The 27,774-nt window shown below is 37.4% G+C and overlaps 1 protein-coding gene across 2 annotated transcripts; it reads right to left on the reverse strand.

The window, feature by feature from the left end:
* Positions 1-1,272: 1,272 nt before the first annotated feature.
* Positions 1,273-27,714, reverse strand: ppm1aa (protein phosphatase, Mg2+/Mn2+ dependent, 1Aa). 2 transcript variants are annotated; one of them, XM_061744113.1, is made up of 6 exons: positions 27,445-27,714; positions 24,436-25,289; positions 24,223-24,340; positions 21,501-21,612; positions 21,343-21,400; positions 1,273-2,379 (listed from the first exon to the last, which is right to left on the reverse strand). In XM_061744113.1, the coding sequence occupies exons 2-6, from the start codon at positions 25,270-25,272 to the stop codon at positions 2,344-2,346; spliced, it is 1,161 nt and encodes a 386-aa protein (XP_061600097.1). In that variant the 5' UTR covers positions 25,273-25,289; positions 27,445-27,714; the 3' UTR covers positions 1,273-2,343. The 2 variants fall into 2 exon arrangements, with proteins under 2 accessions (XP_061600097.1, XP_061600098.1); XM_061744114.1 differs by lacking the exon at positions 1,273-2,379 and adding an exon at positions 12,194-14,196.
* Positions 27,715-27,774: the final 60 nt, after the last annotated feature.

A 27,774-nucleotide genomic window follows, 5' to 3' on the forward strand; every position in this document is an offset into this window, starting at 1 on the left:
GCGATGATAACTATGATGACCTTGCATTCATTCTGAATCTGGGTATGGACAGAAACAGAGCTGAAATCGGGACTGGCAGAAGTCTGTAGAACCAGCCCTCAACCTGACACTTGACTGACTGATCTCATATTTCTGAAGATCTGATTAGTTTTGTTTTTCACATGTAATGAGAAAATTAGCATAATACAAGGTGTCAATTTGTATTCTGGAAAAAGAACACCGAAGTGCAAAGGCAGTGGGTGGAAAAAGGAAGAACAGTCTCAGTTGTTTAATAGGATTGAAGAGAGTAAGCAGACTGTTGCTGCTAATTAAATTCACTTGTTTTGTTGAGCACCTCTGTAAAAGCAAATGTTTTAAAACTTTGCTGGTCTGGATCATCCTGGAGCATCCAGATGTGTCTTCATTGTCTTCATAATGTCACAACACAATGCCGGGTTGTAAACCGGTCAGCACTGATCTTACAGAGACAATTGTTGCTGTCCATCAATTTGAGAAGTGTTTTATGACCTTTTCTAGACAATTTGGAGTCCATCATTTTACAGGGAGACAGACATTTGGGACAGCTGTCAGTCTTCTCAGGGGTGGACATCCCAGCAAGTTCATCCTGAGGTTAGATAGTACAACGCTGAGAGAAAAAAAGTGATTAAATACAAATCAAGCCCAAGACTTCTGAAACAATATCATCTGAACAGATGGGACCACAGTGCAGGTGTTTTCATCATCTTGTTGTATACACAATAAATTAGCAAAAACTTATCACACAAACTGTCAAGCATAGTGGTTGAGGGGTGACACTTTTTGCTTGTTTTTCAGCCACAAGTCACCAATTCCTTGCAGCCATTGAGTCAACTATGAACCCCTCTGTATACCCAAGTATTCAAGAGGTAAATGTAAGGCCATCTGTCCTACAGCAAAGGCTGGGTCAAAACTGGGTCATGCAATAATGATCAAAAGCTGTCAGAAAATCCATCAGAACGGCTGAAAAATAGAAAGAATCAGGTTTTGTGGAGAAGCTGAGTCAAAATCCAGACCTCAGACTGACCTTTTGAAGGATTTCTACATACTAGATAGAGTACTATGATCAGATCATAGAAATAGATTTTTTTTTTTAAATCTGTAACAATTTCTACAAATGATTATCATTTTTTACTCATGAATGAAACACAGCTATGTATATATATATATATATATATATATATATATATATATATATATATATATATATATATATATAAATATCTATAAACCTTCATATAACACAACGTATACGTTTCTTAGACTTTTATTTGTGAGCACATATTTCATACAGAACAGTTATGTATTTCACAAACAAGAATTGATCTCATCAATCCTGTGAGGATAGGTCACAGCTTGAACATATACAGTAAATTACATTTCAGTTCCAGGTTGACCTTTGTGCTAAAGTGCTGATCAAAAGGCTGGTTACATGACCTCTGGTCATTCAGGACAGGAGGAGAGATTCACCATAGAAACCAGCAATTTAGCATAGCACCATCGTTTTCTTTAAATTCTTTACATTGGAGTTTAAGTGATAAAATTGACAATGCAAGTGCTATAACTAAAAACAAAACTCAGAGAAAGAATTTCAGATGAGGTTTAGAGTTTAAAGACATTAAGGGTCCAGACACCTTTAAGAAAACCATTTTGGCTTTAAAACCATGGCAATGTGATTTTAAAAATTCACAGAAAAATCCTCATCTGAAAATTCCAAAAGTGCAACTTCAGAAGCTGAAAGTGCATCTGCTTAAACGTGTAAAATAAATTGTTGATTCTCTAATTTTCAAGGAAGAAAATGCTTCACTAGACTATAGCAAATAACCAAGTGCATGTTAAAGTTAAGTCACTGTTTTCATGTTCACCTTAGGTGTATGACCACCAAAAATGATGAACATTTTGATCAACTATTTTAAGCTTTTTTGCTGTTCCTTCTTATCAAGAATGAATCTATCTTGATACATTGATACATTAAGACCTATTGCAAGCCTTTATTAATAATGTTTTACAATTTTTCTGAGGCTGCAGATATATAATACTGCCACTGATGCATCTATTTGGAGCATCCTCTTTGCTTAAAACTCCTTCACCTTGTATACTTTATACTACTATGGTCAGACGTATCCCTGCAAAGTATCAAAACCTGTTTATATCAGTACCAAAGCAAATGCTTGGAATGATGTGATAACTACAACAGGTATCAATTGATGTATGTGAAGTCAAATGTTTGAGTATGTATATGTAGATGTAAACTATAAATGATACAGCTCACAATTACAGATATGGAGCAACAAATGCTCTCTTGATTTCCTTGGATTAGTTCTTGTTTTAGCTGAAACCACGGAAGAAGACGATTTCTGGGTCCTGATGGAGGGAGAAGAGTGGGATGAAGATGAGGTGGAGTGTGCAGATAGAGATTAAGTAAAAAGAGAGCATTCAAGAGGAATGGCTTAATCTGGCTGCATGCTTCTAGATGTCAGACAGCATGCAGAGAAGATAAAAAAAGACCAGCATGAAAGAGAAAGCAACACCTTTTGATATTATTTTTTGAAATCCAATAGTGGTTGAGGGTCCACAGAAACCCTCATTCATTCATAAACATCTCCATGTCACAGCAGTCCAATGAGAGGCGAGCAAGCATGCAAGCAAAACCTACAGTTAGGATAACAAAAACCATTTACTATGACTTGAATTAAAATATTTCCACAGCAAATGGTTCAATAAAGAAAAATGCTGGTATGGATCGATAGAAGACAGCAATAAAAGCGATAAAATGTTTAGCTTCAACAGCACATGTTAATTATGAAACTACACTTGAAAACATGTACAAGTTTAGTATCTTACTCATGTCCGAGTCAGCTCTTATAGTCATTTGATAAAGAAAATAGCCCGTCTTTATTTAGATATTTAAGGTGTTGCATGTTCTTTTTTTTTTAAGTCTCCAAATCCAAAATGCCGAAGCAATAAGTAAAAACTTTAGCACACCCCGGGATTCAGTAACTTGCAGATTAACCCGTAGCAACTTAAAGTAACCTTCTTTTTTTGATGGCATTATCAGTCTCTCACATTGTTTTGGTATAATATGCACCCCACCCCCTTTTCTTTCTTTCTTTCTTTCTTTCTTTCTTTCTTTCTTTCTTTCTTTCTTTCTTTCTTTCTTTCTTTCTTTCTTTCTTTCTTTCTTTCTTTCTTTCTTTCTTTCTTTCTTTCTTTCTTTCTTTCTTTCTTTCTTTCTTTCTTTCTTTCTTTCTTTCTTTCTTTCTTTCTTTCTTTCTTTCTTTCTTTCTTTCTTTCTTTCTTTCTTTCTTTCTTTCAAAAAAAACATTTCAGCTTGCAGACAATTAATGATCCACAGTTTTTTAAGGTCATACCACAGCATTTCAACTGGGGTTGAAGTCTGAATAAAGAACCTTGATTTGTGAAAAAGTTAGACTCAAAATTCTTTGTAAATGGTCTTATAAACCTCACCAGATCAATAAGCAGCAGCAATTGCTTCTCTGATGTCGCTGCCAATGTACTTCCTTTGTGGCAAGATGTTAACACACACCTGAATCCTGAAACCCAGCTGATGGCCAAAAATATACCGTTTTTCCAGTGGTGATAACATTTGCTGATGATATATTAATCAAATACTTGATCAGCAGCACCCAGATGCTACTTACCTTTTTAAGTTAAGTGGACACAGAGATCATGTTTTCCATTCACTGCTTCTACATTTGGACATTGTTTTTTGCACTGAAAAAGTATGTGGTCCAATCTGGTGTACATTCAACAGCTGATGTCACATTTGTTCAGTTTTATGATCTCATAAGGATGAAGAAGATTACTTTTTATTAGACCCTGGTGCATAAAAACCTTACACCTGTCAAAGTGTCCTTCTTTTTCATATGACCAAGTGTTTCAGTCTCAACATTTACTGGTAAACCTTTTTATACAGTCCATGTTGTGAACAAGTTATCCATCTTCTTACATCTCATCATGTATATCGAGACTAAAATGGTCTATCCATTTAAATTAAAGCATAAATCTCTGTACATTAAGGACCAACTTCAAGAGATCAACACATAAACTGAAATATGGTGGAGCGGTTGTTGGCACCGTTGCCAGCAGAAGAGGGTGAAGGTATCTTTGTTAGAATCTGTTTCTGCACAGGTTCTCCAGATACTCCAGCCACAGTCCAAAACCTGTAAATTGTGAATCAACCATAAATCCTGCATTGCTGTGCTCTTGCAGTCTTTCACTGAGACAGGTTCCAGGTCTCCCTGGGATGAAGCGTGGATAGAAAAACGACAGATCCGTGCACAGGATCGCTCTGATGCTTCGGTGCTGCACTTCAAACTGGGGACACTTACAAGAGAAACTATACTCTTAAATTATTAAGGATTAAGCACAATATGAAGATTCCCAAACAAGATCAATATTATACAGATTCTGAAAATAAAGGATTGATGGTAAACTAGAGGTACTTTTATAATGAACACAATTACTCACCATAATGTAGTATTTATTAAGCATGACGGGCACAAACATGTTGGTGATGTGTAAGCACCACCAAGTGCATGTTGGGAGCTGAGCTTACGGCACTTATGCAAATGCTTGAATTAAGAACTAAACAATTGCCCACGTGTTTCATGAACAATTGATTCAGATGGTCAGAGAGGTGACCATGGCTTTAAAGTGACCTATTAATAAAGGTCTGCCTTAACTTGATGCCTGATGAAATGATACAAAGAAAGTTACACATTTTCTGTGTTTATTACTTATTGAAATTAAAAGCACTCCTAATTCGGTCTTTAACAGTTTGCTCATTTGTATATTTTTTGTATCTACAGTACAGACCAAAGGTTTGGACACACTTTCTCATTCAAACAAATAGGGAAATGTGTCCAAACTTTTGGTCTGTACTGTATATCAATATATTGAATTTTTTTTTTCTATGTATTGTCTTTACTTTTTTTTCCTTTTTTTTTTTTAATAGTTTTGATTCTTGGGGTGGTGCAGGGGTCTCAGACAGGAATGCATCAAATATGCAACAACAGGCATCAATGGGTTAAAGTGCATGCATACATGTAAGTTCATTATCTTAAAAACAGCAAAAATGATTTTGGAAAGGAAAGGAAAAACAGAGTAACACTGGGACAAAGTCCAAGATATTGTAATGAAAGATGTTTAATTTATTTTGCAAATCCCCTGTAGCAGACAAACAGCTAGTCAGCCACTTGCCAGACAAGAGTTATTCTGAGAGCTTTTTTTTTGTTAGTTTGTTTCTCGTTTCCCCTCCTGCACAATGAAATATGGAAGAGTGTTGGGCATAGTAGGCAGCTGTCAACAACTTCCACAGCTTCCCGCCACCACTGATCAATCAGTGCCATATCTGAACCTCACCAGCACTGACCCGCTGGCTAGAACTGACATTAATCCTAAATCTTCCAGTCAGTGCGATGGAATGACGGGATGTAGCGTGGCGGTGTGAGAGAATGCTGATACAGGCTCTAACAAGCAAAGGTGCTGATGCTAATGAGCAAATCTGTGGCTCTTTAACGAGCCTGCATCATTTGATGTCCTAATTTACAATGAGCTGTGTCTCAGGGGTGCAGGATAATGAGCTGGACAGGGATTCCCAGGGCAGCAGCTTGTGTAACCCATCTCACACGGGGGTGCACTTAATCCCGACCAGTGTGAGAAGCAGTAACAGAAGGGACATATTCTGTGTGTGTAGAAGAGGAGGAGGGTGTGAGGGAGGAGGGTATATGTCAACTCTGCTTGATATTATTGTTTGTACACACCAAATCATTGAATCACTGCGTCCAAGTGAGAAAAGCTTGTGTTCTCTATGACAAACTGACCTCGGGCAACAAGAGCACTCAAAGAAAGAGAAAATGGAGGGAAATCATGACAGGTGGGGATAAGAAGCCGCTTTACACGGAAAATATGGCTGGATTAGATCTGAATCAAGAAATACCTTGTCCATGAAAATGTATCAATCACATTACTTCTCTTGCTCAAAAAATTCATTTTTTTCTCGCAACCCTGAAAAAAAGAAAGAAAAAAAAACATGGCTCCTGGTGCACTGTAAAGCATATTAGCAAATGTGGAGCTCAGTGACCTCAGCGTAGAGACCATCCACACAGAGTAAGCAGTGTGCCCTTCCACCCCCACCTCTTACTGCTGCGTCTGCATGGCTGCATTAGTCAAGCTCAAATGGGTTTTTCCGCCATGAGAAGCAGAGCATGACATGCGCTCAACAATGGCAGGCAGATGACGAGCCAGCTCCATCTGATGATAGCCTCTGCCGACGCGGCCTCTTTTTTGATGTAGAGGAATATGAGGGCAGCATGATTCATTATGGGTGCACAGGTGGCCTGAGATCTAATGAGTCGCATTTATTATGTTTGTAACATTCAAATGCCTCAGAGAGGTATGTATGCACTTTACAAGCAAGCTTGTTTTGGATACTGGTTCTGATTCTGTGTCTCTGTGTTTGGCGGGCTTTTATTTCGATATTAATTGAAATACAATACTAACTTAAAAAAAAAAATGTTCCCAAACAACAAAGAGGTAGATTTCCCATCAAGAATCTATAGTTGATGAGTTATCAGTATTGACATGAACTATAAGTGATGATGGCTATCGATCAACCAGTCTGGATAGGGATTACAAATCTGTCACAGCACTGGGATATATTTTATATCAGAACATCATGGCTAACATCATGGTCATCTTTTTTTTTTTTTTTTTTTTTTATAATTGAACTACTGAATATGCAAAGCTTTTTTTCTTAAAGTTTTCAGTGATCTAATTTCCACAATGATTGCTTCTGATAGCGTTTCTAATTACTTGTGGTTATTAATACTGCCCCCCTCTGGCTAGCTGGCTGCTATCTCAGGATAGTTTTTTTTTTCCATTAATCAGTTAGACATTAGTGCAGAGGCCAATTTGAAGTAAAAAATAATGCAACTTTCCTATTAAATAGTTTAATAAATCAAAGTAAAATGTAAGTATTGTATTTCATTTTTATCAAATCGCATTAACAATAAATAGAGAATTCGTCAACTTCATGGGCAGAAAATAATTTATTTCAGCCTAAAAGCAAACTCATCACAGAGACCAAAACAATCCAAATTGTACTCGATCTTTAACTGCTTGCCACTGAGCACCATTTGAACATTTGACCCTCTGGCCGAGCTCATGACATTAATGTTGACATTTAAAGTAATCCCTCCCATGGTTCTTAATCCCAGTGGCCGTAGACTATCCTGACCCCTCCTGAGCTCCAGCCCCTTACAAACGCTCACCACACACTAGCAGAAAAGACAGGGAGGAAAACACAGCTCTGATAGCCGGACCAGGATACACCCCTTTAGAGAGATCCTGGGGCTGCTCACAAGAAAAGGTTTGGTAACTGTATTTCCCAAACTATGAGACAGTTATCCTCTGAGACTAAAAATATATCACAAGGGTAGAGTTTAGCATCATTTACTCCTGCCAAAAAATGAATAAAATATATATATAGTATATATTTTTAAAGTACCAGATGATTTTTAAGAGCCCAGAGTCTTGTTACATGTACCACTGTTCTGAAGGAAATGATCCCCCAATACTAACATCTTGATGAGAAAACACTTTCCTTTCCCTCCTCGTATTCAAGGTGCCAGGATGGTGCAAAGCAAGTTCTTATACCGAGAAATACTATCAACCGTGTGCTCGGATTATTATGCATGGTCTTCTATTCAGGATTGCACAACTGTTGTAACTGAATCCAGCCTTGTAAAACTAGTCTACCTGTCACACTGAAAGTTTCACTTGAAGAAGATAAAAAGTGATGAAATGAGAGGTACAAGATGACAACCCATTTATTTAGTAATACATTCTGCAAACTAGAAATTTTATTCAAACTTCAATGGCTAAAAAAAAAAAAAAAAAAAAAAAAAGAAAGAAAGGAAGGAAAGGGAGAAATTTTAAAGACCAGGGAGAAAAATGCATCTATTCACAAGCAAGGAATGCAATTTGTTCAATCGACAACACAAATAGTACAATTTAGTTTAGGGAACAAAGCTTTTTTTTTTTTTCTTTTTCTTCCTTAAACATTTCTCTTTTCTTCTGCCATTCTTTTGGAGCAAGAACATAATACAAAATAAGCCGTTATTGAACTTTGAAAAATCACTCACAGAGGCCTCCGAGAAGCATTTGAATCAACACTGACAATATTTAACTACAGCACTCTAAAGCTATTCTTGAATGTAATTATAAATAGAGCAGACAATATGTGTGTGCACATTTTGAATGCTTACAAGGTTACCATGTCAAAACACTCGCATTTGTTAAAACGCATGACATCATTTGCAGTGGAAATTAAATAAGCTTTCAAGACAGAGATTATATACGGTGACATGAGTGGGGAAAAAGTTGTACCTCATGACAAAGTCACTGTCAATAACTTAAGTACCTTAAAATAGACAAAGTTTTCAATTGATTTCAGCATAATGCCAGCAGCATTAGTACTAATAGTGTTTTGTTGGGCAAGTAGTTTACTTTACAGGGCAACATGAGATTGGGTAAGGCAAATCGGTGAGCTTATTTATGAGCTGAATAAGGTCAGCAGAGTGAGGCTCAGGTCACCCTGCAAGGGGACAAATAAACCACCACTGCTAGGGGTCACACAGTACACGCCACAACTGAGGTACATCAATATGTACATGAGGGCGCAAGCATGTAAAATCTCTTCAACTTCTTCTAGGTAGTCCTTCGTACAAGAATATACAGGATGCTTTTCAGGCAACCAAGGGTAAGTCTAGGTAACTTTATAATCTTTTATCTACATTAACAATTTTCTAGAAAAAAAAGGCTGATTATACAGATGATCAGTGCATATGACTCTAGTCATTTAGCCACACTTAACCACATCATCCACAACAATAAAACCACAAACGTGTCAAGTGAGGAACATTTATTATTCTGTTGTTAACACAATGTTTCTTTTGGGAAACTTTGGGCCCTGGCATTTATGTGGATGTTACTTTGGTATGTACCACCCACCTAAATATTACTTTTGTCTGAGCACGCCTGCATCTGGCAATGGTGCTCTTTGACACAGAACAATGGTCTTTCTGGATGTCTAAAAAGTGCTCAGGATCAGCTTGAGGAACATGGCAGGGGGGTCAAGACACTGACCCATCTTTAAAATTCCTCAGCTCCCAATATAGTTCACAGCACCCAAAGGATCCTCTGCTAATGTCCCGATCCCAGACACCACATGTTCACTGGCTGAATGAGTGAGGATGTTATCAGGCAGACTGTTAATCTTGTGGCAGACAGGTGAATTCGCCTGAAACAATTTACATTTCTACAATCCTGAACTCTCTATACAATTGCAGATTTGAAATAAATGAGCATCTTACAAGTGAACAAGTAGGAGAAAACAGTTTGGTTAATGATCAGGGATAGTGTATGAAGTCATAGGGTAGATAAATGGGAACTTCTGAGAACTCCTAATTCATAAAGTTAGCTGTAATTTGCTATCCCTTCCTGAATAACCTCTTATTATTTATCAAAAACTTTAGCCAAATTAAAGAAGCAGTGTGTGGGAAAAAAACTAACAGCAGCCTTACTTTTACAATATGAAATAAAAGTAGCAGCCAGTATCTGCAAACCAAATGCATTTGATCAACGAGCAAATTCTGACCATTTCCTGATCTGAAGCATTCAAATGCATGTAACACAATGCCTAAGAGAGAAGACATCAATAATAATCTCAAAGAAGCAACTGTTGCTGCCAATCTCTCAGGGAAGGGTTATAAGGTAATTTCCAAACCATTTAAGTTCATTATTCAGGTGGAAAACATTCAAGAGAGTTGCCGAGTTTGCTGAAGTGCAAGGTCACTGAAAGGTCTGACAGAGCAATCCTCAGAGAAACTGCAAAAATCTCAAGATCAACAGCATGGCTTAAGTTTGCAAATTTTCATCCAAACAAACCAAGTATGTATTGATTTATGCATCTTCCTTTGGACAGATACACCAGATGTCAGAAAAATACCTTCCATAATAGCAGTAAGACCTCATACCAACTGTTAAGCACGGTGGTGGAGGAATGCTGATTTGGCCGTGTTCTGCAGCCATGGGTACCTTGTAGTCACGGAGTCAATCATGAACTTCTCTGTTTCCCAATTATTCAAGAGGCAAATGTGACGCCATTTGTCCTAGTGGAGTGAAGTGGCCCAAACATTCCTCTAAAACAATGTGTGAAACTGATGACATGATATAGAAAACAATTAGTTATTTCATCTAAAAGGTGCTTTCACAAACTGAATTACTGGGTGTACTTAAGCTTTTCACATACTGCTTCTACAGCTTGGCTTGGTTTATGTTAAATACACAATGGTGATATCATACATCTTGCCTCATGTTGTTCATTTGATCTTATGGTTAATTTCAAGACTTAGTAAGGATCAAATGATTTACTGTATTTTTATGCTTAATACCTTAGGAGTGAAACTGTTTTCTTTTCCACACGACTAAGTCAAACACTTCATTGAGGATAACCTTAAGGCCTTCAAATAAATCTTTGTTAAAATATAGTTTGTAGGGACGAAACTATAAGAAACAGCTTTATAGTCAAGTACCTAATGAAATAAGCACTTCCTATAAAGTCTGAGGTATTTCAGTTAATGGGAAACTAAATATAAGCCTGGAATCATTCTTCGTTAAAGTTTAGAAAATAAGCTATCAAGGATGAGCTATGCAGTATTGTTATTATAAAACACAATTTCAATAGAAGACCCATATTAGAATAAATTACAGCAAACCCACTGTCTGCATTTGCTAACATTTCAGTTTAAAGAACATCGAGCATCACAATGATTATTTTGACAATTCTGATTCTCTGGAATAAGTGTATTGTAAAATCGGGTACTTCACCGAGAGAGGTTAGGGTTACGTGATCCAAAATTACAACAGGAAATGCTGTTCCCAGTGACATTCATACCAGCTTTGCAGCGAGCAGCTTAATGCCAAAAAAGAAAGTTAGGACAATCACTTGATTCACTGAAATACAAGTTCTGCAGAGCAAAATAAATTCCTACTCAACTAAAGATGACAAGAAAAACATGATTACAATAGTTTTCTTTTTTTAAGCACAGTGAATAAAATGACTTGAAGTGTTTTACATGAGAAAAGTATGTATAAATAAAGTGCTGTAAAAGAAACAGAATACTGTGATTCTTAAACCAGAAGTTGGGAATTTATAAACATTATGGTTCATCTTGACGAGTAAAAAACCGGGAGTACATGTTCCCAGCCTGAAGACAGCAAACACTTAAGCAAGTTACTGATGTTCATGGTTTGTAGGCTGGCTTGTTAAAGGTATTCTGTGGTGTCTTTACTATAATAACAGTTACATTCAACATTTCTAACCAAAATGTTTGTTGCTTTAATGCCCATCAACCCCCCCAACCCCAAAAAAGACAAAAAGAAAATCATGAAAAATGTTCACAGGTGTCTTTTGTTTCTTTTTAAAGCAGGAACTGGGACATCTTCCAGTCTCAGTTTAACGGTACTTCAGCACTCATGGCTATGTAACCAGGACAACACCTGTCCATATCCATACTTGTGCCCCCTGCAGTCAGCAAAGCAAGTTGCATGTGTATCTTTGTGTATGCTGATAAAGGACCTCTCCATCAAAATATTTCTCCACTATGCAACCTCTAGTCAAAAACAACCCCACAGAGCACCTTTACAAGCCAGAAAACAAAAAAATTCTAAATAACATTAGTTTAAATTGATCGTTTTCAGGATTACAGCATATTAATCTCTCCGACTATTTTCCAAATATGAGGGATCTTTGGCATCTTTGCCACAAAAGCATATTAGAAAGCAGCTATTTTAGGATTACATTCCAAGTTAGGCTGTTTTTAATCTTGTCTTTTCTTTGTATGTTGGTTTTTTATTTTCGTTTTTTTTTTTTTTAATTAAGATTTAACAAGCTACACATGTAATTCAGTAAAATACTTAGGATTGTCTTTGTGAGAACTTAATCATATACTTAGTATCTTATTTTTATGTTGAATAAATGAAACAGCTAAAAAGTGATTAGAGGGAAACGCATTTCTCAAAACATAAAATTTTAACTACAACTTCTCCGAACAAACCCGAATCACGTTTTTTCCACAGCAAAAAAACTAAATCAAGTGATGTTATTTATTAATCAAAAAAAAAGAAGAAAAAAGTAATAGACACACACACACACCCACATTTTATAACAATGTAAAACAAATAAAAGGGAGAAATAAATCTCATAAAACCATTTCTTTTCAAAATAATAATAATTAAAAAAAACATCTATTGTGTTTGTTAAATACAGGTTTTCAGTGATAATCTTTTCTATGGGGGGAAATTAAATTTAAAAAAATAACCCACAGGTCAGACACTGAAGCAGCTGCTGGGGTTTGAAGTGCGGCGAGGGAGAGTATTAAGTGAAAGGAAACCTGATGGGAATAAAAAGGTGCTCAACAACCATGAAAACTCCTTGTAGTTAGCACATTTGTTCTTAATTTAAAGTTCACATAAAGATCATGTTTGTTGGGTTTTTTTTTTAAAAAAGGAAAAAAGTGTCGAAGCCTATAGTTTCAACTAATTCAGGATATTAATGTGAAATTTTTGTCAAAAAAATATTCAGTGCTTAATCTTTTCATGTCAAATCATCAAATGCAGAACTTAAAATCTATTTGCAGTACATACAAAAAAAATGAAATCTGTTAAAGAAAATTGGCATAGGGTGTCATAAAGCTGAAAATGTCATGATTTCAAAAAAGAGAAACAACACCCACATGGCACCTAAAGTGGTATCCTTGTACTGTACATTTTGAAATTTAAATATGACACAATAGATGTAAAAGCTAATCACTGCCCGACTAGCTGCAAGTCATTGTACACGATTCTTTAATTCAACTAACTGTCAACTCAGGTTAATTTAATTTTCTAACAGAATAACAGTAAGTTTACATTTCCTTACCCAAACGTGTTTCAAGTGAGTCGTAAAGCAAACCAATATGGAAGGCTAATTAAATATATCTATATATACGGGGAAAACAATGGTAAGTATAGGGAGGGCGATTCCCTTTAACTCCAGCATGGTTTGTTTGCATCACCTTTTGTAAATTGAATTCAGTGTTGCACAAACAGATCTGCTTTCCACTGATACTTACACAAAACACCCACACATGCTTGCAAGTATCTAATCGCAGAGACAAACATATTAACATGGGACTCAAATAGCTTGTAAAAATGGGAAATAAAGAAAAAAAAAAGATTTTTCCACTTCATACTTACAAATTGCCATTATTATTGGAGCATTTACAGAAAACCAGTAACAAACGTAAAATACAATTAAAAAAAGGAACTGGGAAAAAAATAATTAGGTTTAATTGTTTGATATAGAGAGCTTACTGTGCTGTCAACTATACAATTTACCCGTTTCTGAAAGGAGCATAGACTGACTGTGAAGACATAAAGAAAAGTAAACGCGCAGAGACATTGTGCCTGGTGGACAAGCAGTAATATTCACTGAAAAGTTATTGTTAGAATTCCAGAAGAGCAGGAAAAGGCAGATAGTGCATAAAAGGTTCTCTTTTTTCCATTTCTTTCATTTTTTTTAACTTAAAATCAAGCTGCATTAAATACAGGCTGTTTGTACAGGACAATTGCACTTCACAAAAAACAGAAATATACAAACACACACAAGGAAATGTAAATCGAATTAATTACAGCAACAACAAAAAAGAAAAAAAAAGAAAAAAAACAGGAAAAGAATTACTACTTAAGCCGATTATTTGACAAAAAGAAAAATTTGTGGACTCACTTGTTGTGGATTAGTTTAGAGGAGAATATTAAGGAGGGTGAACATAAAGGGGGGACATGACGGTGAGGATCCTGAACTCCAGAGTGGACTGGTGCCGCACTATCCCAGGTTTACGTGCATGCAACAACTCCTCCTCCTCCTCCTCCTCCTCCTCCTCTTCCTCTTCCTCCTCCCATGAAATTCCCTTCTTTGAAACCAAAAGCTCAGTGACGGAGAGAGACTGCTGAGCTGAGCTGCTGTGGGTCTTGAGAGGATGGTGGTTTGTAAACTCTATGCTGTGTTAGTGGTAGGAGGTTGTGTTACCACATGTCGTCTGTGGATGCTGAGTCCTTAATGAGAGACGAAAGGAAGGAAAAACCCTTCAGACTCTGGTTATACTTCCATACGTTCTCCAAGAGCTGCACAGGTTTCAGGATCTATGATACAAACTGATTTCTGATAAAAGTCTCCCGAGGGTGAATAGTCATATCTTCGATGATACTGTAAATTCTACAGTAATTCATAAAATATAAACTTTCATAATAAATTTACCAGATTACCTCTCATCATTCATACAATTTAATCATGATATGGCCAAATAATTCTCACTTCTTACCGGCTGATAAATTTAAAGAGCAACCTCTAGTTCTGTAGAAAAATCAGTGTAAGGATAGATCTATCTCCTATCTTTCATACAAAAACCTGGCTCTCTTAAACCTAAATAGAATAAATCCTAATTAATATCACAGACAATATCTGTGTTGGACAGTTTCCTTAAAAAGACTTAAAAATGTGCTTAGTTGTGAAAGAGGTCCCATTAAATATTGATTGTTGCTTGAAAGGTCATTTTGTTTTGCACATTGTGTAATTTTACTTTTTGTACATTATCATGATGTTGACCAATTGGGCTTTTTTTTTATATATAAAAAGAAATGTTAGTTTTCATAATAAAAGGAACTCAAAAAATAAATTTGATCTTTTAAATTATGATAAAATAACAAGACTAGGTGTTATTAGTATTACCACCAAAGCCTGCTGACTAGTGTTTTACGCAAATCAAAAAACTACTGAATGTGTATTTGTGTGATGCTGATGTCTAGAGAGATTTGTTGAACAGCAGTAATAAGCCTGTGGGACGACAAACACAGCAAGAGAAACCAAGTCTCTTGTTGTTTTTCTGATATATTATTGTTGTGAAGTGTGGCAATTTAAAAAAAAAACTGCTCACATGATCCAACCACTGCGCTACACCTTCTTTACTATACTACTAAATCTTTTTTGTGGGCTATAACAGGTCAAAACTGCCATGAAGTACTAAAAGAAAAAAGGGTACAGGCAGTTACTGCACACACTAATTATTTCAAGTTCAGATATCACTTTCCTCAGAGAAACAGGAAAAAAAAGAAAAAAAAAACGTTCAAGAAGGTTAGTCAAAGATTACACACAAAGAAACATATATTCAGCTGAGTTAAAAAATCGTCAGTATTTCTATGTTTCGACTATGCGTTTCCATTTTTTATAGTTAACTAAATTATACTCTTTTACATCAAACCGACGTCCATCAGAAAACTAAAACTCCATAAATTGACCTCTCCCTCTGTTTTGTGTTCATGGAGTCCATTGTGGGCCGATAAGGTTTTTCGCAAGTGGACATATCCTTCTTCATAAGGCTTAGCCATTGAACTTTGAATATAATTGTATTATTAAAGTCAAATATTGCAAAATGATGAGTAGAGCTCAACCTGACTACTCTGATATTTGTTCATTAGGTGGACATCCAGTTTCAATGAGGATATTTCCCTTTTAAATAAACAGTGCAAGGTTCAGTGTTCTCACTCACTAATCTTTGTAAGCTGCAGAGCCAATAAAATGGTAACTTATTTTGTTTCTGAAGAATTATAAGATATAATGACCTCAAGGGAAAGAACCAGAAAAGAATCTAAGAAAAGTTTTATAAGACACATGATCACCAAAAATGATTTAAATACAATGGAGAGTATTTAAAAATGAGTTTCAGACCAAGAATGAGAGTATAACTGACTAAAAGACTAGTTCCACCATGAAAAAAACCCAAAAAACTAAACAGATATCCTTAACCCAAGTCAGTGAGAGTGAAACGCCATGGCAAATTTCAGAAGCGACGTTTCCTACCGACCATCCACACTTTACTCCAATAAAGATACACGCTAGGTATATTTTGAAATTCAGCCAGGGCAGATCAACATCGTGTGTACACGACACATTGAGTTTGCAGGAAGTCAGACAAAGGAACGCATTTGAGAATCTAATCAATTTTGAAAAAATAAAACACAAGCAGGCTCAGACTTGTGAATCAACTTTACATTAAACAATGGAGGCTACAAGCAATCCTGAGGCCTGAGAAAAGATTTCAACCATATACAAGGAGAAGTTAACTTTAAAAGTCAAAAGGAACATTATATTTGACCTATCCCCCCTTTTTCATACACACATACATAAAGTGGGTAAGAAAAATGTAAATGTTTCCTTCTTTGTTTCATTGCAGCCATTTGCTAAGATCAAAAAAGTTCATTTTATTCCTCATTAATGTACACTCAGCACCCCATTTTGACAGAAAAAAACAGAAATAAACAAACATTTTTGCTAATTTATTAAAAAAGAAAAACTGAAATATCACATGGTCATAAGTATTCAGACCCTTTACTGTGACACATTTAACTCACACGCTGTCCATTTCTTCTGATCCTCCTTGAGATGGTTCTGCTCCTTCATTGGAGTTCAGATCAGTTTAATTAAACTGATTGGACTTGATTAGGAAAGGCACACACCTGTCTATATAAGACCTTACAGCTCACAGTGCATGTCGGAGCAAATGAGAATCATTAGGTCGAAGGAACTGCCCAAGGAGCTCAGAGACAGAATTGTGGCAAGGCACAGATCTGTCCATGGTTACAAAAGAATATCTGCAGCACTCAAGGTTCCTTAGAGCACAGTGGCCTCCATAATCCTTAAATGGAAGAAGTTTGGGACGATCAGAACTCTTCCTAGACCTGGCCGTACAGACAAACTGAGGTAAAGAAGAACCCAAAGATCACTGTGGTTGGGGATCGTTATCCCATCTCCCTACTGCATCTCTGGAGCTCAAAGTCAACTATCACTGCAGCCCTCTATCACTCTGTGCTTTATGGCAGAGTGGCCCGACGGAAGCCTTTCCTCTATGCAAGACATAGCCTGCATAGAGTTTCCCAAAAAACACATGAATGACTCCCAGACTATACGAGAAATAAGATTCTCTGGTCTGATGACATCAAGATTTAACTTTTTGGCGTTAATCCTAAACGGTATGTGTGGAGAAAAGCAGGCACTGCTCATCACCTGCCCAGTACAACCCCAACAGTGAAACATGGTGGTGGCAGCATCATGCTATAGGGGTGTTTTTCAGCTGCAGGGACAGGACGATTGGTTGCAAATGAAGGAAAGATGAATGCGGCCATGTACAGAGATATCCTGGCAGAAATCCTCTTCCAGAGTGCTCAGGACCTCAGGTTGGCCGAAGGTTCACCTTCCAACAAGACAACGACCCTAAGCACACAGCTAAAATAACAAAGGAGTGGCTTCAGAACAACTCTGTGAGTATTCTTGACTGGCCCAGCCGGTCAAGAATATATACCTGACCTACACCCAATTGAGCATCTCTGGAGAAATTTGAAAATGACTGTCTGCAAACATTCACCATCCAACCTGACAGAACTGGAGAGGATCTCCAAGGAAGAATGACAGAGGATCCCCAAATCCAGGTGTGAAAAACTTGTTGCATCATTCCCATGAAGACTCAGGGCTGTAATCAAAAGGTGTTTCTACTCAATACTAGGGCTGTTCGATTAATCGATTTTAAATCGTAATCGCGATTATGTAATTAGAACGATGTTAAAACGAGAAAATCGTAAAATCGATTTTTCACTTTTTAAAAATGTTTTTTTTTACCTTGTCTGCACACATGTTAATGATTGATACCATATTAATGATTGATGGAAATACCTCTCAATACCTGCGACAAGTGCCCCATCGGAGAGGCTCTTTAGTGTAGGAGGGGGCGTTGTAACATGCCACCGGGCATCCCTCAAGACAGATGCGGTAGACCGGCTCGTGTTCCTTGCAAAAAACTTGCAAATGTGAATAGCAAATGTAATGACTGACATTACACACCTCTACCTCCTTCATGGGTTGCATTATTATTTAGCATGCAAAGACCCAGTTTCGTTTAATTAGAAAATGTCTTGTTTTATTTAATTGGAAATATAACTTACTGTATGTTTGCAAGTGCTGATTTGCTGATTTTTTTTTCAGAGATAAAACTTTATATTTTATTATATTTTTTAAAACTTTTTTTCAACTTATTTTACAGAGTTTTGCACTTTATTCATTCATTTTTGGTTTAATAAGAGCAAAGTTTGCACTTAAAGCCCAATGGGGCAAATGTTCAATAAAAAAACAGCATATTTGAAATCATTTCTTTGCCTTTTGTCAATTCACAAAATAATCGTAATCGTAATCGAAAATTGGATTTTGAGAGAAAAAAAAAATCGAGATTTTATTTTTGGGCAAAATCGAACAGCCCTACTCAATACTGAGCAAAGGGTCTGAATACTTATGATCATGTGATATTCCATTTTTTTTTTCACAGCAAATGGGTGCAATGAAACAAATAGGGAAACATTTAAAGAGGTCTGAATACTTTCCATACCCACTGTGTGTGTGTATATATATATACACACATATATATAAACAAAATCAAAAAGGACAAGACATGGTGAGCAGATTATCATGTAATTCCCACATGGATTTGAAACTAAACTCATTAATCCAACTGAAAAGGCAGCACTCAGAAGCCTCCATTGCTCTGATTGGTCCTAGCGCTCGGCAACTGCGTGCAAAGGCCGTCTATCAGGCTAGCAAAAATCAGCTACACACAATAAGAAATGCAGACCACTCCAAACATGTGGGTGCAGTTGGGCCCTCTTTGGCAAGTTTATTTCTGCTCACTGATGTTTTTGATAGCTAAGAGGTGCACTGACCTGCCCATTATTGATCACCTATAGTGAGATCACACCTTCATGGATGCCTATTTTGACCATGACAAATAACATTACAGAAACGCCAAAGCAACACCAGCTTTTGCAGGATGAGCACAGCTATGGTAGTAAATGGCAGGACAGTTAAGATTAAAACAAGGCGCTCACAGGTTTCTACCCCAAAACTTTCAAAGAACATTGATTCAAAACAGAAATAAATTTACAGATCAAAAAAATCCTTGATATATATTTTTGTGTCACAACTTTGTGAAAATTCGAAGTATTTGTTACATCCATAAGCTTTGAAACATAGAGCATTAATCAGACTTCTCCCTCGCTTCAATAGTGCATCTTGTTTTTTTAGCAAATGCCATCACATTCAGCACTGATCCTGCAAGACTTTAGGCAGTGCATCATACAGCACCAGAGCATATAATGTGATCCCACAAAAACTCTAGGATACTCATAAAGGAGCATATAGGAGCAATTTAGCTTCCCTGTCGATGGCCCACATTGAACCAACGCAGTACATATTAGGCTGGCAGAGGTAACGGCTGGGGCGAACACGTGTCACTGGTTCAAAATAGATGCATACATTTCCTTAAGTGATGAATAATACAGAAGTTACATTCAATGTGAGTCATACTTTCATATCTCTCCCCGTTCCATACACTTCCTTCACTGCCCCTCATACCTCTAAGTATTTTGTGTGAATGTTAAGCAACACATCAACCAAAGGCTGTGATGAGTCAAATGCTGATATCAAACAATTTGCGTCTTTTAACGAGAGTGTTTTAGACTAATTCTGAGTCAGAGGAAACAAAAAACAGCAGCGCAAACAAACCAGTGAATAAATGCTGAAATATAAAAGAGCTCCTTTCTATTATCCATACACAAAATTAACTAAACATAATTTTCCCAAAATGTTCTTCTTTGCTGTTTTCTCCTGCGTAGTTTAACAATTGATTCAATACTGCCCCAATGATATGGAAATGGATGGAGCAAATGTTGAACGTAAAAGGCCCTTAAAGCTTTACTATAGACGAAAAAAGAAGTTATGTGAACATGATCTAATGCCCATCTTTTCTGGGTCACAGTTCATTTAAAATATACAGAAGCCAAGTAGAAAATTGTTCAGGGGTCAGTTAAATCAAAATTTGATATTTTTGGAAACCATGGATGCTGTGTCTGCCAAACTAAAGAGGAAAGGAACCTTCTGACTTTTTAAATCAATGCTTAGTTCAAATGCCTGCAGCTCTGAATGTATGGGAGTTTATCAGTGCTTATGGAAGAGACACCTCACACATCTGAGGGAAACATCACAGCTGAGATACATACAGGCTATAGAGCAACATAGGCTCCCATTCAGATGTCTTTTTCAGGGAAGGCCTCAATCCGTTACAGTAGAGAGTGCATATGCTGATCTGGCTTGCCTACCATCCAAACTTTTCACCAACTAAAAACATTTGGATCATCATTAATCAAAAAATATTATGAAGTCAACCCAGGATTGTGGAGCAGCTAGAATCTTGTAAGACAAGAATGGGACAGCGTTGCTCACTCAAAACTCCAACAATAGGTTTCCCCAACTCCCCGATGTATATGACCTGCTGTTTAAAGAAGAGGTGATCTTACAGTTGTAAACATCACCTTGTTCCTAGTTTTGAGTATGTTGTTAGCATCATATTTAAAATGACCTTATATTTTCCTTGAGAAGATGAATTTCTTCATTTTAAATATTTGGCATGTTTCTTTGACATACCGTATATTGTGAACAAAATATGCAAATTGCATTCTATTTATATTTTATACATTGTTACAGCTTTTTGAAGTTGGAGTTTTACATTTACATTTCTATCCACCAGTAAATACTACATGTTCGTCAAAGCTAAATACATGTCAATAAAAAGTCAAATGGGTTCACGTAATTTCCTCCGTTTTCTTTTTATGCATACTATAAAAAGGTTATTTTCCTCTCAGTCCACTCATCAGTGGCTTTCCACAGAGATGAAGATCAGTGGATAGAAGTAATAAACCTATAGTGATTCATATATATTAAGAAATGCACAAGTATTATATATATATATATATATATATATATATATATACATACACACACATACATACACACACACACACATATATATATATATATAAAAAATAAATAAATAGAGATAAAATAAAACAATAACATGAGAAAATAAGTTCTAGATGTTACTCACGAGTTCATAATATGAATGAAGTTAAAACTTCCAACACAATTAGGCTGAAAGTTTAACTAGTCCTTTCCCCCCCACTTTATAAAACATTTTAATGCCAACATGTTATCTTTCTCTATAAAAATAGCATGAACAAGATTAGTATATTTTGCTTGTCACACGTTCAAACCATGCATATCAAAAATAAATCTAGCCACAAATCATTAAAAACTAGGTGGATACTTACTGTGTCATCACTTCGGTATGGGTTAAGTTTGTTATACACCGCTTCAATAACACTTCGCCTGAGCAGAAGAGAAGGTTTAAAAGCACAAAAAAGATTCATGTTAGTATTAGTTTGCCAGTATCATGAGATCATCCATTCTAATCAGAAACAAAACTTACTTGCTTGCCAGCTCTCCACCTGGAGGAAGATTCGGTATGCTCTCAGATGCTAATGTCCGCATAACATGGACCAATTCTGGGACACCTTCATCACCTTGCTTTTTGAGGATCTCTATTGAGACGGACAGATTTATTTTACAATTTATGGGCATCAAGTACGTAATTTTAATTGCAATTTAAAACATAAAGCATTGGTTGAAAAATTAAAAACATTAACCAGGGTTAATTTACACAAATAAATAAATGTGTTGGTACCCCTCCAATAAAGAAAGAAAAATCCAGAATGGTCACTGAAATAACTTGAACACGACTAAAATAAAAATAATAATTTACTGAAAAATGACAAATGAAAATCAAACATTGGTTGTGAATTCTGATTCAACAGTATTTTATTTTATTTTTTTTTTAAACTGATGAAACTGGACTTCACAAATTTGGTATTCTAAAATGAATATTTTTTTATAAAATCTTTCAAGGCCATCACTACTGCAGTGAATTCTGCATCTCTCAATGAGACTTTTGCACCCGTCAACAGGTATTTTGGTCCACTCCACATGAGCACACTGATCCAGCTGTCTCGGGTTTGAAGGATTTCTTGTCAAGACTGCATGTTTTAGCATTACACAGATGTTCAATGGACTTGTATGAGGTCTGATGGAAGGCCACTTCAGAATCGTCCTATGTTTTGTTCTTAGTCATTCCTGAGTGTTTTTAACTGTGCGTTTTGAGTCATTTCCTTGTTGGATGACCCATGAACTACGACTGCAACTGAGGTTTCTGACACTGGGCGGCACATTTCACCCTATTATCATTGTGTCAGACACAGCACAACAAACATAGCTTTAGTACGATTTTTTTTTTTATGCTTTATTTTTGCACCACAAAGCTGGTGTGACTCCAGTTTTTCCTCATCTGTAAAAAGGACATTCTCCCAAAAGATTATCTTCAGATGCATTTCCGGTCTGTTTTTTTTATTCTTTGCTTTTAACAGGAGTCCTACTTCATTGTTCACTTTGGTTTAAGCAGTGATAGATGGTGAAATCTCACACTCAAATACCTTGACCTTGGAGTTCAGCTTGAATTTCTTTGGAAATTGTTCTGGACTCTTTGTTTATCTTTCACATTATCCATTCCTTCAATTTGTCATCAATTTTCCTCTTCTGTCCACATCCAGGGAGGTTGGCTACAGTCCTGTGAATGCTAAACTTCTAAATGAAATTTACATCTGTAGTCACAGGAATATCAAGCTGCTTGAAAATAGTCTTCTTGTCTTTACCTTTAACATGCTTGTCTATAATTTTCTTTCTGATCTGCTCAGTCAAACCACTCCTTTGATTTCTCAGGTCCATGTTGTCCATGATGTACCAAAAAGTAGTTACTTTTTTTCATCTTTTTAAATAGTCAGACTGACTGTAAGACTGAAGGTTCCCTTTTTGACAATTACAGAGCACCTATTAGTTTAACAAGCTATTGTGATCTTATTATCAATTACTTGTGTCAGTTTCGGGTTATTTCAGTGACCACTAGGCCTGGGCGATAAACTAAAAATGTACCATTATCAACATTCACTGCAATGACCGACATCAATTTTCGCATGTAGGTAAATTCTTTGTTTTGAAAAAAGAAAAAAAGAAAAGAAACATATTTTTTTTCCCATTTTGACTGTGAGCTATTTTCATTCCCCATTAAGACGGTGTACAGCGTGTGTGTAATCACATGACATCACCCATCCAGTCTGAACGAGAAGGGAAACCCAAGAAAATGGTTGATGGTTCAAACGAAGAAGCAGCTGACATAACAAGGCTGTCTAGTGTGAGACTCACGCATTTCAACAAGTTCACACACTCTCACGCTGAGAAGTAACAGTAACAGTAACTCCAACAACCTATCCTACAAACGAGTCACGGTACGCTACTGTGAGCGAGCAGCTCAGAGCAGCTGTCCAGAGTTACTGACCTATCAGCCAATCAGAAAATAGATTTTTTTATAGCCGGCTAAGGTCTGAGTTTCAGCTTCAAGCGTTCCATGAATGCGTAGCGGAGGTAACCTAATGGCGCTTTTCCACTAGTACCTACACGGCTCGACTCAACTTAGCCTAGTTTTCTATTCCATAACAACCCAGTACCCGGAGCAGAAGTAGGCGGGGTTGGAGCGAGGCTGCTGTGAGGTACTTGATTGTGTGACACAAAGGAAGAAGAAGAAAACAACACTAAAGATGTAGAACATGGAGGAGATGGTATATGTGCTGCTTGGTCTGTGGCGTTTTTGTTGCCGGCTAAGGTCTGAGTTTCAGCTTCAAGCGTTCCATGAATGCATAGCAGAGGTAACCTAAGTTACACACACACACACACTGACACACACACCCACACACATGATCAAGGGGCCCATTTGGGGCCTAATGTGCTTTTCTTTATTTAATTTTGGGGGGGTGAAAAAGGGGGGGGGGGTTATCTTGCATTTATCATTATCGAGGTAAAACTGCCCAATTTATCGTGATATTGATTTGAGGTCAAATCGCCCAGCCCTAGTGACCACTGTGGGTTTTTCCTCAAGTATACCAACAAATTTATCCATGTCTGCAAATGTTGATGGTTGCTGTTCTCATACACAGAGATGTTGCATATACTATAAGCATCTGCACAGTTGTTTTTCCCATTATCTAAGTTGTTAATTAAAAGAAAAATGTTTTCCTCTGACAAAAAATGAATTAATCTTCCCCTACCTTCTACTCTGGCCTCCAGGTATTTGTCCAGCTCAGCCTCCCTCTTTACTGCTTCTGGAGATACTTTTGGGGCCCCAGGAAAGCAGATTAACACAACACTCATATTATCTCGGCTTCCCTGGGGGAAAATAAAGAACAAATAAAGGATTAAATCAATGATTACACCAAACAGAACAAAAATATGTCAGCATAAGTTCTGTGAACATGTCATACCTTGTACAAGCAGGTGTCAACAATTTCATTGCTGACTTTTTCAAGATCATCTGTAACTTCTAGTCTTGACCTGACAAAGTCACACAGTTCCTCATTGGCCATAACATCCCAGATGCCATCACAAGCTAATATAATGAATTCATCTTCCCCCTCACATCTCTCTATTGCATAAACTTCAGGCTCTGGAGAAACAAGCTGCTCTGTCGGCCCTTTTCCATGCACACACTTGTAGTCAAAATCTCCCAAAGCTCTAGACACGGCCAGAGACCCATTAACTCGCTGGATCATGACTGAGCCACCGGCGTTCTGGATCCTTTCCTTCTCCAGCGGGTTGCTTGGTTTGTGATCTTGCGTGAAGAAGTGTACAGCTCCGGCCCTGCTTAGAAGCCCCCGTGAATCACCACAGTTGATAAAGTAGATATGGCTTGGAGAAAGCATAACCCCTACTGCAGTGGAGCCACTGCGGTCCACACCATGCTTCTTCTCAGAGATGGTTCGCATGTGTTCATCAATCTGCAAGAATCCTGTGCGGATCCCAGTCTTGACGCTCTCAACGGAGGTGTCTTCCTGCAGAGCACTCTGGAAGTCTGGGTTGCTGGTGATGTGCTCCAGCAAGTGCTCACAGCAGTACTTGGCCACCTGAGAGCCGGCATGCCCATCATAAACAGCAAAGAAGGACCAGAGGTCGAGACTATGAGGGAGACCAATTACTGCTGTGTGTGCATCTTCCATCTCGACCCGCCAACCCTGCATGCTGCTAAGCCCAAACCTCAGGTTGTTACCCGCACCACGGGAATTGTATTTCTCCATCTTTGGTTTATCCAGAAATGCACCCATTTTGTCCCTTTAACAACCTGTAACACAAATTCAAAGACAAATGCAGTGATGAGAAATTGTAGCATTTAGGCAATTTTATCAAAGTTAGTCATTTGAAAAAACTCCAAGCCAATGCTTGGTATTTGATCCTGGTATACAAAGAATACATCTAAGTTGTTTTCTCTACAAAAAAAAAGAAAATGCTTTGGTTATTTCCAATATTAACAGACTTGACCTGTGACTGACAAATCACTGGGATCTTTCATTCTATGCCGGTCACATTTGCACACAACAAACAGGATGGTTGATCTGCTGTGCAGCACAGACAGTAATATCAGTCACACAACAAATAGAATATCTGCAAGCATAGAAACGTCCTAACAGTGAGTTCAAATTGAATAAACATTTAAATTCATTAAAATATTGTAGTTAACAAAGAACATAATTGTTCATTGAAACAAGCCACCATCTGATATGAAGAATATAAATTGGTATTCCTGTATTGCCAGACACAAGTGTACAGGGACAAAGTACAGTTCTGAAATGAAGACACTGTAATCTTCTGTATTGAGAAACTAAGAGAAGGTTCTGTCACCCGGTGCAGTTTTGGAGAAATACTTATTCCTAACAAATAAACTATGAACATAAAGTTAAAATTTTCGTCACAATAATATTTTACTAGCAAAGATTCTACATCCTTACAAACACCAGAAAACTGGACCATATTACACCGATCATGAAATCACTACACTGGCTTCCAGTTAGTCAAAAGATAGAGTTTAAAATCTTACTGCTGGTCTACAAAGACCTGAATGGTCTTGGACCAAAATACATGGTTGATCTGTTAGTTCCTATGAAGCTCCCAGACCCCTGAGGTTCATCTGGATCTGGTTTGTTGTGTGTCCCAAGAACCAGAACCAATCAAGGTGAGGCAGCGTTCAGTTATTCTGCTCCTCACCGGTGAAACAAACTTCCTGTAGACCTGAGGTCTGCTCCAACTGTCAGCTCCTTTAAATCAGGGCTAAAAACATTACTTGTCAAAAAAGGGAGTCCAAGGCACTCTTCTTGTGGAAAAATATTAAAAAGCCTTTATTGAAACATGGCTAATAAGTTTAAAAACATGGGAGCAGAGACCAGATTGTGTGGTCTCTGCTCCCATGTTTTTAAACGTATTAGCCATGTTTCAATAAAGGCTTTTTAATATTTTTCCACAAGAAGAGTGCCTTGGACTCCCTTTTTTTGACAAGATATTGTTTTTTTCCCCAACACCAAAGAGCACCTTCAAGATTTTTTCTGAACAATTCCCTGAGCACTTCGGATTTTCTCTTCACTAAAAACATTACTGTTTACTCAAGCGTACTCCTAAATTAAACTTACCTGCTGTACTCTACTGCCCTTATTTTTAACAGCTTGTGCTTTTTATTATTTTACTTCTTTTCTTATCATCTTATTCTTAATTTTTTCAATCTTATTTGTTATTTACTGTCTAATTATGTCTTGCTGCTTTTAATGTCAATGTAAAGCACTTTGAATTACCTTGTATTGAATTGTGCTATATAAATAAATTTGCCTCGCCTTGCCTAACAAAAAATAAAAAACAGAATCGAAAGAGAACATTTGGCCTTACAAATCAAATGTGTTAAACGTATGGCATTAGATGAGCATCTTAGAGCTGGGTTCAGGCTCCTGCTCAGGTCTAAAAATAGTAGACCTGTGTACACATTCTGGCTACTTATTAGGAACGCTGATGGTGTTGATCAAGTTGAAACGCCCTGTTCAAGTTTAACCTCAAGTCTTCGAGATACAAAACATCACATATCAAAAACACCTCTAAAACTCGTGCATTTCTTAACAATTTAACGCAGTTGATCGACTAGATTCTCCACATCCACTATGAAAACACAGTTTATTCAAATCCTAAACCAACGCTATGGTGGAAATGGGATTGTTTACATCTTCCCCGCTGCTCAATCACATCCTGGGAGGCTCTAAATGAGAAAGTCAAGTGTTTAAGCCCAGCCCGGTGCTCAGATAACCCCCCAGCCTTGACCCTTGTCCCTGGCAGCTATAACTTTGACAGGCCTGTCCTCCCGTGTTGTTGCCGTCGGCCTCGCTGTGTTATCGGTGTGCTAACCTAGCCATAGCTGCCCTTAGCGGGCTCACCGAGCTACATAGGAAAAATAAACCACTTACCAAACCCCCAGAAACACCAGCTCACAGGCAACACAATCTGCAACGAGGGACAGGACCCAACCGTCCGGGTTTACAGCGAGGAGATGGTAACTGAAGCGGATAGCCCCGTTAGCTGAGCAGGCGTCCCTCAGAGCTCGGTGCAGAGAAACTCCCTCTTTCAGCACATCCGTGATGTTACATTCTCACAGATTACTCGAACTTCTTATGTTGGGGTTGCTTTTTTTTTTTTCGTTTTTTTTTTTAAGGGGGGGGGAGAGGGGGCGAAGCTTTGTGCGGCCAAGCCAGGGGGAAAGTGAACGTCTGCCCAGGCAGCCTCTCCTCTGGCAGCCT

The sequence above is a fragment of the Cololabis saira genome, chromosome 16 (genome assembly GCF_033807715.1).
Source record: "Cololabis saira isolate AMF1-May2022 chromosome 16, fColSai1.1, whole genome shotgun sequence".
Taxonomy (NCBI): Eukaryota; Metazoa; Chordata; class Actinopteri; order Beloniformes; family Belonidae; genus Cololabis; species Cololabis saira.